This window comes from Octopus sinensis, linkage group LG14, assembly GCF_006345805.1.
Source record: "Octopus sinensis linkage group LG14, ASM634580v1, whole genome shotgun sequence".
NCBI lineage: Eukaryota > Metazoa > Mollusca > Cephalopoda > Octopoda > Octopodidae > Octopus > Octopus sinensis.
Genome location: NC_043010.1, coordinates 65698649 through 65711148, shown reverse-complemented (window position 1 = coordinate 65711148; position 12500 = coordinate 65698649). Strand labels below are relative to the sequence as shown.

General features: G+C 37.7%; 1 protein-coding gene across 4 annotated transcripts in view; it reads right to left on the bottom strand.

Annotated features, from left to right (window-relative positions):
* Positions 1–12500, bottom strand: part of LOC115219062 (B-cell linker protein) — an 84568-nt gene that overhangs the window by 49482 nt on the left and 22586 nt on the right. For all 4 annotated transcript variants that reach the window (XM_029789115.2, XM_029789121.2, XM_029789123.2 and 1 more), the window contains exons 2-4: positions 10446–10495; positions 8301–8339; positions 4152–4181 (exon numbers count right to left, since the gene is read on the bottom strand). In XM_029789115.2, the coding sequence (XP_029644975.1) occupies positions 4152–4181; positions 8301–8339; positions 10446–10495 (119 nt within the window). The remainder of the gene's footprint in view (positions 1–4151; positions 4182–8300; positions 8340–10445; positions 10496–12500) is intronic.

The window sequence follows — 12500 nt, the reverse complement described above, 5'->3', positions numbered from 1 at the left end:
TGGCATTTTTCTGTTTTGTTTATGTCCTGCATTCAAATGGCATTAAGGTTGACATTGACTTTCATCCTTTTGGGGTCACTAAAATAAATACCTATTTCTTTATTGCCCACAAGGGGCTAAACATAGAGGGGACAAACAAGGACAGACAATGGGATTAAGTCGATTACAATGACCCCACTGCGTAACTGGTACTTAATTTATCGACCCTGAAAGGATGAAAGGCAAAGTCGACCTTGGCGGAATTTGAACTCAGAACGTAACGGCAGACGAAATATGGCTACGCATTTCACCCGGCGCGCTAACGTTTCTGCCAGCTCGCCGCCTTTGTTCTTATGTTACAAATCAATATTTATATATCCTAAAGGAAGTTTGCCAAACAATTAAAAACATTAAACAAAATACCTTTTCGTATTTACTTACAAACGTTTACATTTTTAATCCAAATCCCACTAGAGTCAGCTCTGACTTTCATCCAGTCAAGTACTGGATGAGTTTTATTGACTACTAGCAGTAAAACCCATCGTTGATCGGGTAGTTATTTTTACTGTTTATCGGGAGCCACATTGAAAGTGTTATTATATGTATAACTAGCAGTATCGCCCGGCATTGCTCGGGTTTGTAAGGGAAATAATTATATAAGCATTTTTAGAGAGTTATAGCAAAAAAATGCATTAAAAATGGAATAAAAAATGATAATTTTTTTTTTAAATCGTTGACTCAGTGTCTTCAAGCCATGAAGTCGTTGTTCTAAAAGAACGCTGGTCTCCTTGACAACGCATTACGACGTTGATTTCTTTACACTCCCTTCCCCACAGCTTCACGAGGGAGGGAAGGGGGAGAAGCAACACAGGTGCAGCTGTGAGCGTGGACGCCAACTCCGCCGCTATCGACACACGAAAAATTATGCATTAAAATGGAATAAAAAATGATGTTAAATTATTTTTAAAATTGTAGACTCATCGTTGACACGCGCTAATACTCAGACGGGCCCGATATGAATCACGACTATAAGATACTCGAATTTGGTTAAACTGCACCGCAAAATGTGGGAGGAGTTAGGAATCTAAATCGAGGGGGACAGACACTCACACAACTAGAGTTTTATATATATAGATTTACTCCTCCTGTATGTGTATATTTTTAGAAGAGAAAACCATGTAATAACTGAAGTAGAATAAAGATCAATATCATACATGAACTTGTGTTTGTTTATGATATGACAATGATAAGAGAGTTATATTATTTTAGGGTTAGGGTTATTTTATTTATCTATACAGTAATGGCAATGATGTAATATTTTTATTAGAGAAAAATATTTAATAATTGAAGTAGAAAAAAAAATCATTTTTTATACATGAAGTTGTGTTTGTTTATTACATGATAATAATAAGTGAGATGTATGTGTTATTTATCAATATAGTAATGACAATTATATAATACAGTTCATTGAAATAGGTAATTTAGTCATTCTTGAATGTGAAGATAGTAATGGGAAATTAAATTATTGAAATATTCATGTTGCATTAAGAGTGAATATTTTTTATAAACAATGTTTTTTGTTTTATTTTAGGGTGTATAAGCAAAAAAAAAAAAAAAGGAGAGACAAAGAGAGAAAGAAAGAGAGGGAAAATAGATAGGGAAGAAAGAAAATGATAGAGATGATGTCTGGTTTTAGTTTCACTTTGAGGGACAAACACAGAGACAGAATCTCTTTGAAGTAGTATGGCAGAGAGACAGAAAGGCAGACAGACAGACAGAACATAGAGGGGGAGAGAGAACAGAGGAGACATAGAAATAAAACCATAGAGAGATCGTGTCTGGTTTTAGTTTCACTTTGTGGGACAAACAAACAGACAGAATCTCTCTTTTATATATATAGATACAAGGCACAGAGAAACCTACAATTTCAAGAATTACATGTGACCTTCAGGGGACCCAAGTGAGACTTTTGAAGATTTAAATACAATCTTTGAGGTTTTAAGTTCAAACTTCTGGAAGATGTTTGGCGTTTGCATTAAAAAATACATTTCATCAATTTACATAGCACTATTCTGAAAATCATCATCATCATCACCGTTTAGCGTCTGCTTTCTATGCTGGCATGCGTTGGACAGTGCAACTGGGGTCTGGGAAGCCAGAAGGCAGCACCAGGCCCAGTCTGATCTGGCAATGTTTCTATGGCTGGATGCCCTTCCTAACGCCAATCACTCCGTGAATGTAGTGGGTGCTTTTTACGTGCCACCGGCACAGGTGCCAGACGAGGCTGGCAAACAGCTACGGTTGGATTGGTGCTTTTTACGCGCCACCGGCACGGAGGCCAGGCGAAGCTGGCAATGGCCATGATTGGATGGTGCTTTTAGCGTGCCACCGGCACAGAAGCCAGTCAGGGCGGCACTGGCAACGGCTACAGTCGGATGGTTCTCTTATGTGTCACCGGCACTGGTATCACAGCTACAATTACCATTCATGTTGATCGATTTTGATTTTTGATTTTCACTTGCCTCAACAGGTCTTCACAAGTAGAGTTTTGTGTCCCAAGAAGGAAAGGTATGCATAAGTGGACTGAGGCCATGGGTTATGGTCTCATTAAAAAATTAGTTTACATATTAATTTCTGAGGTGAATTATTTATAATTACATTTTCACATTAAATGGAATTACATTTCACTGTATATTTAATAAAATATTTGCATTTACATATTTGTTTTGCAAAATTGTTGATGGAAATCGTGTGTTGAAACAGACATTGAAATAGTTGGGGATGGTCATTTTTGCCAGTAAACACACACACTGTTTATCTGATCTTCACTTTAGCTTTATTATGCTTTATAACCATCATCATATAGCGTTTGCTTTCAATGCTGGCTTGGGTTAGAGCAGTGGTTTCCAAAGATTTTTGGGTTGCCACTCCCCTTGACATCCACTCCACATTCCTAGCACCCCCACCCCCAACTAACCATCACAAGCATAGACCCCTTTCTGAAGCAAATTCAAAGCAACTGTGTTTCACAAATAAAACTGAACCTATTGAACCCATTATTTTGTTGTTTCTACATGAATCGCTACCCTATTATCACCTCATTTTTCCTCAAATCTCCCTCAGAACTTTGCACTGCCCCCAGGGAGGCAATAACGCCCACTTTGGGAACCACTGGATTAGACAACTTGACTGAAGCTACTAAGCTGTTGGACAGCAGGTTCCAATCTGATTTGGCATGGTTTCTATGACTGAACGCCCTTCCTAATGCCAACCACTACATACTAACAAATAGATAATTTCAGTGGGATAATGGTTTGGTGAGGAAGGACTGGAAAATAAAGGGGTTAGAGAGCATTACAGGGAAGATGGACACTATAGGGCAAGTGACTCAGGACAGGCTGAATGGTGATGACATTTGACCAGCCAGCTCTGAGGGTCAGATGCCATAGTCATAGCAGGAAATGAATTTATTATTATTATTATTTGTTTTTGTCTGTTTTTCATCCCACATTATGGGACCTCTTCAACGATTTTCTGTTCCTCTTCTCTCCTCTTCTATAATTTTTATCATATTAAAATAGATTCAACGAGGCCTAAAATATTCCCTGTCTTTGAACTTTCACCTCTTATCCTAAATCTGTAGCCTTGTGTCAATAACAACAAAAACAACAATCACAATAACAAGAGCAACAACAGCACTATGGCTCAGTGGTTAGGGCAGCGGGCTCTCGGTCAGAGGATCGTGGTTTCGATTCCCAGACCGGACGTTGTGTGTGTTTATTGAGTGAAAACACCTAAAGCTCCACGAGGCTATGGCACGGGGTGGCGGTGACCCTTGTTGTACTCTTTCGCTCCAAATTTCTCTCCCTCTTTCTTCCTGTTTCTTGTCCCCCGACTTCCTATGCAACCGCTGAGCCTGGATGCGCATTCATCCATCCGTCGATGCTCTTGGTGTCAGGGGTTGACCTGCTTTCTCTTCTGCGGGTCTTACGAACAGCAAAGGACGACGTTTCGGACTTCTCCCACTACAAACAAATGGGACGAAGACCGCTTCACTCAACAAATAAAGAAACAAGCAACAACGACAGTAACAACAATAATAGTACAACAACAACAATAACAACAACAACAAATAGTACTACTACAACCACAAAAACAGCAAGAATACTTACAACAATAGTGTCGGAAAGCGGTTCATACATCTGCAGAGAATTAATTGAATAATTGATTAAATAATTAAATAAAAAGTCATAACGATGCATGGGTCATTAGGTTAATAAAGAGATCAGTCAACACAACAATAAAGCAACAGGTCAAAGGTTAATTGGCAAACAGAAACACAGTCCAAAATTATTCAGGTTACAAGTAAATTTTATGGGCATCAATGAAGGCTTATAAACCTTGAAAATTCACTGTCTACTGGCATAGTGTAGTGGATAAAGGTGCTGCTAAATGCAGTACAGTCACCTAGAGGTTCTAAGTTCAAACCTAGGCAAGGCACCTGAAGAAGGCTGGAGTATGCAACAGCTGAAATGTAGTGAAGAGCAACAACCAAGTTAAGAACACCAGTTCGACTAATGTAAACAGTGTATATAACAATCACAATAACAAGAGCAACAACAGCACTATGGTTCAGTGGTTAGGGCAGCGGGCTCTCGGTCAGAGGATCGTGGTTTCGATTCCCAGACCGGGCGTTGTGTGTGTTTATTGAGTGAAAACACCTAAAGCTCCACGAGGCTATGGCAGGGGGGGGGGTGACCCCTGTTGTACTCTTTCGCTCCAACTTTATAGTAGTGATTAAGTTTGGCCTTGCTCTGTCAAGTCCATACTTGTTGCAAAGTGTCCATTGGACAAACCTAGCTATATTGTCATGGTGTCTCTTATATTCCTTCTGGACAAGTGGCATACATTGGCTGTTAATATGCCTTTGATTATTATCATTATCATCATTATTATTATTCTCTCTCTCTCTCTCTCTCTCATCGTTTAACGTCCGTTTCCCATGCTAGCACGGGTTGGACGGTTCGACCGGGGTCTGGGAAGCCAGAGAGCTGCACCAGGCTCCAGTCTGATCTGGCAGTGTTTCTACAGCTGGATGCCCTTCCTAACGCCAACCACTCTGATATTATTATCATTATTATTATTATTGTTTTTAAAAGGCAGTGAACTGGCAGAATTGTTACCACATCAGGCAAAATGCTTAGCAGCCTTTCGATTTTTTTTACGTTGAGTTCAACTTATAACTAAGTGCACAGAAACAGAAGAATCTAAAGAGACCTAACCAAATGCTTTTGAAGTAGTTGTGCCCTTTATTTCTTTGTTCAAATCTCACAGGCAGCAAGCTTACATTTCTTATCCTTCTGAGATCAGTGAAATAGAAAGCCAGTACTTAGAGAGTGAGACAACTGAAGCAATTAGTCTCGCCACATCCTCGAGTGCTGGCTCCTTGCATTTTTGCTTTGTAGGATAATCTTGACAAGTGTGAGCAGAGTGATGGTTGAATGCTTAAGGAGTGTTCTCTCTCTCTCTCTCCACTGGTGTGGTTTTAGAGCCAATGCCTTCTACTCTACCACTCGGTTGACTGTCACCTTGTAAGGAATGAAATTCTGCAGGCAGAAACTTCAAAAAACCCATCGTATATATGTGTGTGTGTGTCAGTGTGGGGTTTACATATGTGTGTGTTTGTGTTTGTGTGTGTTTGTGTGTGTGTGTTTCTATGTGTATGTTTGTGTGTGTATACTCCATTGATTTGTGAGTAAGGTTTTAGTTTTTAGCCAAATGTTAAGGATGAGTTGACTCTGAAAGAAATCTCTGAATGAAATTTGGTTCCCTAATAGTGGGCTGTGTGAAACACCAGTATGTGGACATGTTCTGATGCCCTACAGTCAGTCCCCATTCGGGGCTTAACTGATTTTCCAAATTGCTTGTGACCCAACACTGAAACCACAAAATAACCCACCAAAGAAGTTACAAGAAGTCATTATTCCTGTCACAAGTGACTATTCCGACAGCTATTCCTGTCACAAGTAACTATTCTTGTCATAATTGACCATTCCTGCCACAAGTGACTAGTCTTGTAGCTATTCCTGTCACAAGTAACTATTCTTGTCACAATTGACCATTCCTGTCACAAGTGACTAGTCTTGTAGCTATTCCTGTCACAAGTAACTATTCTTGTCACAATTGACCATTCCTGTCACAAGTGACTAGTCTTGTAGCTATTCCTGTCACAAATAACTATTTTTGTCACAGTTGACCATTCCTGTCACAAGTAACTATTTTTGTAGCTATTCCTGTCACAAATAACTATTCTTGTTACAATTGACCATTCCTGTCACAAGTAACTATTCTTGTTACAATTGACCATTCCTGTCACAAATGATCATTCTTGTCATGTGTGGCCATTTCTGTCACAAGTGACTATTCATGTCACAAGTGACCCACAGAGATGCAAGAAACTCAGTGCTTGATATCCTAATGTGGATGGACAATAAAATCTCTTAACAAGTTGAGGTTTATGTTGTCAAAAAGAAAAGACAAATGCATGTGTATAACTTTCACTATGTATATATCACCAGATGATGTGAACATCAAAAAGTATGGGGGAAAAAAACAAAAAGAGTGCTTTCCAAACAAAAAGTAATTTTGTGATACCTAATTTTGTAGTGAGTTCTGGGTAATTATTTTTCATTTTCACAGTCAAATGCAACGAACCAATGGTTAGGCTGTTGGAAATGTGAACCTAACAAGCAACTTTGTTCAACACTTGTGATTAAAAATAATACACGACTGATAGAAAAATTAAAATGAATAAATAGATAAAAATAAAACAAACCTGTTTATTCACCCCCAACATGCATGGTTTGTTTATTTGTAATTAGATTCTGTAACCTAATTATAAAACAGAATGAAGATGTGTGCATCTACTTTTTAACACACACAACTGTACATTAGGATAAGATTGTGTACAAGTGACACAGTTCTGCATTCACTGTGGGTTTGTGCGTCAGAGAGAAATTTATCTCTATGGACTTTGTGTGTAAAAATACATCAAGCTCAGTTCCAAGTGTTATCAGCGGACTAACAGACTGTGTTTTTGATTTTTGCTTTCACTTCCTCAGTGACAAATGCTACCTTGGCTGGTTTAACCCTTTAACACATAAACCAGCCATATCCAGCCAAAGTATTTTTTATGTTCAAACTGGCCAGATCTGGTTTCTCACACCAACCCTACAATGTCATTCTTAAATATTAACTGTTATTTCATCAAAATCTCAAAGCTTAACCCTTTTGATACTAACCCAGCTGAAACCGGCTCTGGCTCTGAGTACAAATGTCTTGTTTTCATAAGTTTTGAATTAATGTTCCTAACACTAGATTAATGATAACTAAGTTATTTTACTAAATTCTTTGTTATATTTAAAGTAATTGGGAGAAAAACAGAGAATCTCAAAATAAATATAGTAACGAAAGGGTTAAAGACAATGCATGATTAATTCTAGACAATATTAATTAATAAGCATTACTTTGTGAATGCTAAAGGGTCGAATGCTAGAGAGTTAAAGCTCTGATTGTGGACACTGAAGACTGGGAGCAAATGATGGAAAAATTGATCAATTTGAAAGGAAGCAATCTGCGATGGCTATAAAGCATTTGAAGCAGAGAGAACTGAAACCCTCCGTCTTGAAAGGAGGATTTCGTTAACAGATTGACTTCAACACCAAACATTTTTCAACCTGAATATGTTTGTAACATCTGCAGAGTAGGGTAACTTTGCCCAAAGCTGGACTTGCTAGTTATATGAGATCTCATAACATTTTTTACTATCTGAAGAGATTGTTTTCTTCTGTAAGGAAGTGGCAAACCTATTGTCTATTCATCATAATGAATATAATGAAATTATGGGATTTCCCTGCCATCACTTCCAGCTTCTGTGGCAATTTACTTTCATTATCTTAGGAAACTACACTGCATGTTGGTCTCTTTATTTAGTGTGTCATGTCTGCTGTGCCAACTTAACTGTTGGCGTTTCATGCAGCAAGCGTACCTGGGCATTGATGGCTGTGAGCGGTGTTTCATAGTCTCAGTTAATTGTTGAAGAGTTTGAAGAGTTGAGCATCAGTTAAGTATGAGTGAAATGATTTGCTCCGATCAAAAGTAGCAGGGGAGACAACTCTGATATTCTAAATTAATTCATTAGAATTAATTAATTAATTATAGAACACAACAGAAAGTACTAGAAATATTGTGAGATTATAAGAGGGGGAGTGAGAGGTAGTAAAGTGGGAGGGGGCAGAAAGATAACAAAAACATCTACTTACCTCCCCATCAGATTGCTCATATTCAAAAGTATCATAGTTCTGAAAATGGACGGTAAAAGCATGAGATAGTAACAATAGCAATGGTATTAACGGTAACAACAGCAATATCTGAGACCCCCTTCGGTCACGACACTGACCATGGGATTGCACCTAGAAAGTTTCCCTCTGAGGTACAAGTCCAGGCAAGGTTGTTTATGGAAGACCAGCAGTTGCCCATTCATACTGGCCTCCCCTCTCCACGCCACCAGTGTTATCCAAGGGAAAGGCAAAAGGGCCAATACAGCTTGGCACCTGTGACATCGCAACTCATTTCTACAGCTGAGTGAACTGGAGCAACGTGAAATAAAATGTCTTGCTCAAGAACACAACACGCAGCCCGGTCTGGGATTCAAGCTCACAACCTCACGATCGTAAGCTTGACGCTCTAACCACTGAGCCATGCGCTTTCACAACAGCAATAATAACTACAAAAATAACAACAATAATGGTAATAACTACACCAAATAGGGTGGCGAGCTGGCAGAATCGTTAGCACACCAGGCGAAATGCTTAATGGTATTTTGTCTCCCGCTACGTTCTGAGTTCAAATTCCTCCGAGGTCGACTTTGCCTTTCATCTTTTTGGGATCAATTAAATAAGTACCAGTTACACACTGGGGTTGATATAATCGACTTAATCTGTTTGTCTGTCCTTGTTTGTCCTCTCTGTGTTTGGCCCCTTGTGGGTAGTAAAGAAATAGGTATTTCGTCTGCCGCTACGTTCTGAGTTCAAATTCCACCGAGGTTGACTTTGCCTTTCATCCTTTCGGGGTCGATTAAATAAGTACCAGTTACGCACTGGGGTCGATATAATCGACTTAATCTGTTTGTCTGTCCTTGTTTGTCCTCTCTGTGTTTGGCCTCTTGTGGGTAGTAAAGAAATAGGTAACAACTACACCAGCAGAAATAATGAAACAAAAATAACAACAACAACAACAGCAACAACAACTTGTACTATGTTTTTGCTAATTGTTTTAATTACTTATGTCCAGCACTGGATTAACCATTGAGCAGAATAAGCACGTGCTTAGGGCATCAAGGGAAGGAGGGAGACACCAGAGAAATGGTAAATGGTTTATGGCACAAAAGAAATCACTTTAAACTTGCTGAAATAATATTCAAAATAGTTTATATGATTGGAAATATAATTTCAAAATGTTCAAGGTGTCATAATGAGGATCTGATCAACGATTTTGCAATTAAAAATAGTAAGCTAAAATAAAGTGAAAAAATGCCAAAATAATCATTGTTTTCCATCTTACTGTTTCTATCTATTTACTCTAATTCTTTTTTATCTTAAATATTTAACATAATAAATATATTGAAAGAAACTAATCCTAATATTTTAAATTTCAAATTTAGTTAATGGAGTTTCTTCTATAAGAAAAATCATTATTTTATTTATTTTTTAATAAATATTGTTTACATCTACTTGCTTATTTATTTAACTATTATTGTTAACCTGAAGATTGACTATAATTTTAAATTGAATTCATTTTGATTAAATTTAATTGTAATTCAAATTTAATTATAGCCATGAAATGTACATAGTTTCTTTTACTTATTATATATTGATTATTCATTTTTATACTTTTTGTGATCTAGTTATATGTTTTATAAAAATATATTTTATTTGTTATTTATAATTTGGTTTGGTTTATGTCTATCACAGTTTGAGTTGCATAATAGTGGTTTTATCTCTAATTTATATTTTATATATATATATATATATATATGAGTCAAGTACAACATCAAAATAACCACTGGGCCATTGCACCTCCTGGAAATTGTAGTTGTGATACGAGTGCTGTGGCACGTAAAAAGCACCCACTACACTCACAGAGTCTAGAAACAAACCATTATCTTGCAATTGTAAGTGCAATAGCCTAACTACAAGGCCACTTGCCACATGTGTGTGTGTGTGTGTGTGTGTGTGTACCTGCAACTTAGTGTTTTGACAAAAGATACCAATAGGATGAGTGTCAGACTTAAAAAATAAGTATTAGAGTCAATTTGTTCGACTAAACCCTTCAAGTCAGTGCTACAGCATGACCGCAGCCCAATGACTGAAACAAATAAAAGAAAAAAAAATAAAAGATATATTTACTTCTTGGTCGTTAAGCATCTTTTCAACCTTGTTCTTCGGGGAAATAGAGTCTGGAATAATAGACGAAAGAAAGAATGAGAACTAGAAGCAGGAATGACGGCTTATGTTGGTAATATAAGATTAGAATGAAAAATCAGACAAAATTTAGTAGATGTCTTGATCTCTTCTTATTAATTGTTTAGTGTTTAACCCTTCCATTACTGTATTTATTTGAGATGCTCTGTGTTTCTTTCAATTAATTTTAAATATAAGAAAGAATTTAGTAAAATAACTTAGTTATCATTCAGCTAGTGTTAGGAACATAAATTGTGACTAAGGTTTGGTGGAAGATTTTCATTCAAAACTTATGAAAAAGGGTTAAGAATTGTTTCTCTATAATATATTTTAACCTTTTCATTACTATATTTCTGTTGAGATGTTCTGTGTTTCTCTTAATTATTTTAGATATAACAAAGAATTTAGGAAAAAAAAAAAAAGTTATCATTCAGTTAGTGTTAGGAACATAACTTGTAACTAAGGTTTCGTGGAAAATTTTAGTTCAAAACTTATGAAAACAAGACATTTGTACTACAGAGCCAGAGCCGGTTTCAGCCAGGTTAGTAATGAAAGGAACAAGTAGTTCCTAAACTGGGCGGTATTGCCCCCCTGGAAGTGGTGGAAAGTTCTAAAGGGGCATTGAAGAAAACTGGGGTGATAATGGGGTATTGATTCATGTAAAAACTGGGGTGATAATGGGGTGGTGATTCATGTAAAAACAACAAAATGAGTTCATTAGGTTAAGTTTTGTTTGGGAAATACAGTTGCTTTGAATTTGCTTCAGAAAGAAATCTATGTTCATGATGATTAGTTGAGGTTGGGGTGCTAGGAATGTGGCCTGGGTGTCAAGCGGATGGCAGCCTGAAAAAGTTTGGGAACCACTGCTTTAAACCAGCAGGAAATTGTAGTTGTGATACCAGTGCTGGTGGCACGTAAAAAGCACCCACTACACTCATGGAGTGGTTGGTATTAGGAAGGGCATCCAGCAGTAGAAACACTGCCAGATCAGACTGGAGCCTGGTGCAGCCTCCTGGCTTCCCAGACCCCGGTTGAACCGTCCAACGCATGCTAGCATGGAAAACAGATGGCCGAAATAATCTGTTTTATGTAAAAACTGTCCAGATCTAGGATCTCACACCTACCAATAAGTGTCATTCTAAAAATAAGCAATCACATCATTGAAATCTTGAAGCTATGAAATAATGCATGATTAATTCAAAACAATGTGAATAAATAAGCAGAAGATTTTATAGAGTAATCTGAATGCTAAAAGGCTGAAATTATTTGCAAGAAGAAATGAAAGAAAATACCAAAAATAGAAGTAGCAGATCAAAGAAATTATGTGGACACTTGCTCAATGGTTTGTTTTGCTATTGTCCTCACCAGACCCACCTTACCTGAACACCAACTTTTGCTCCGGATTGGTTAGGTGCAGAGAATGGCAGGTGTGTAACTGTGGATTTAAGAAGCTAGCTTCCCATCCATGTGGTGATGAGTTCAGTTCCACCGCACAATACCTTGGGCAAGTGTCTTCTACATAATTTCAGGCGGACAAAAGCCTTGTAAGTGGAATTGGTGGATGGAAACTGAAAGAACCCCTCCATTGTATGCATATGTGTATATATATATATATATATATATTATATATATATATATACATATTCTTTTATTCTTTTACTTGTTTCGGTCATTTGACTGTGGCCATGCTGGAGCACCACCTTCAGTCAAACAAACAACCCCACAACTTATTCTTTATAAGCCTAGTACTTATTCTATTGGTCTCTATTGCCGAACCGCTAAGCTACGGGGATATAGTTGTCAAGCAATGGTGAGGGGATAAAAAGACTCACACACACACACACACACGTATATATATACAATGGGCTTCTTTCAGTTTCCATCTATCAAATCCATTCACAAGGCTTTGGTCGACCCAAGGCGATAGTAGTAGACGCTCGCCCAAGGTGCCACACAGTGGGATTGAACCTGGAACCATGTGGCTGGACTGAACCCGGAACC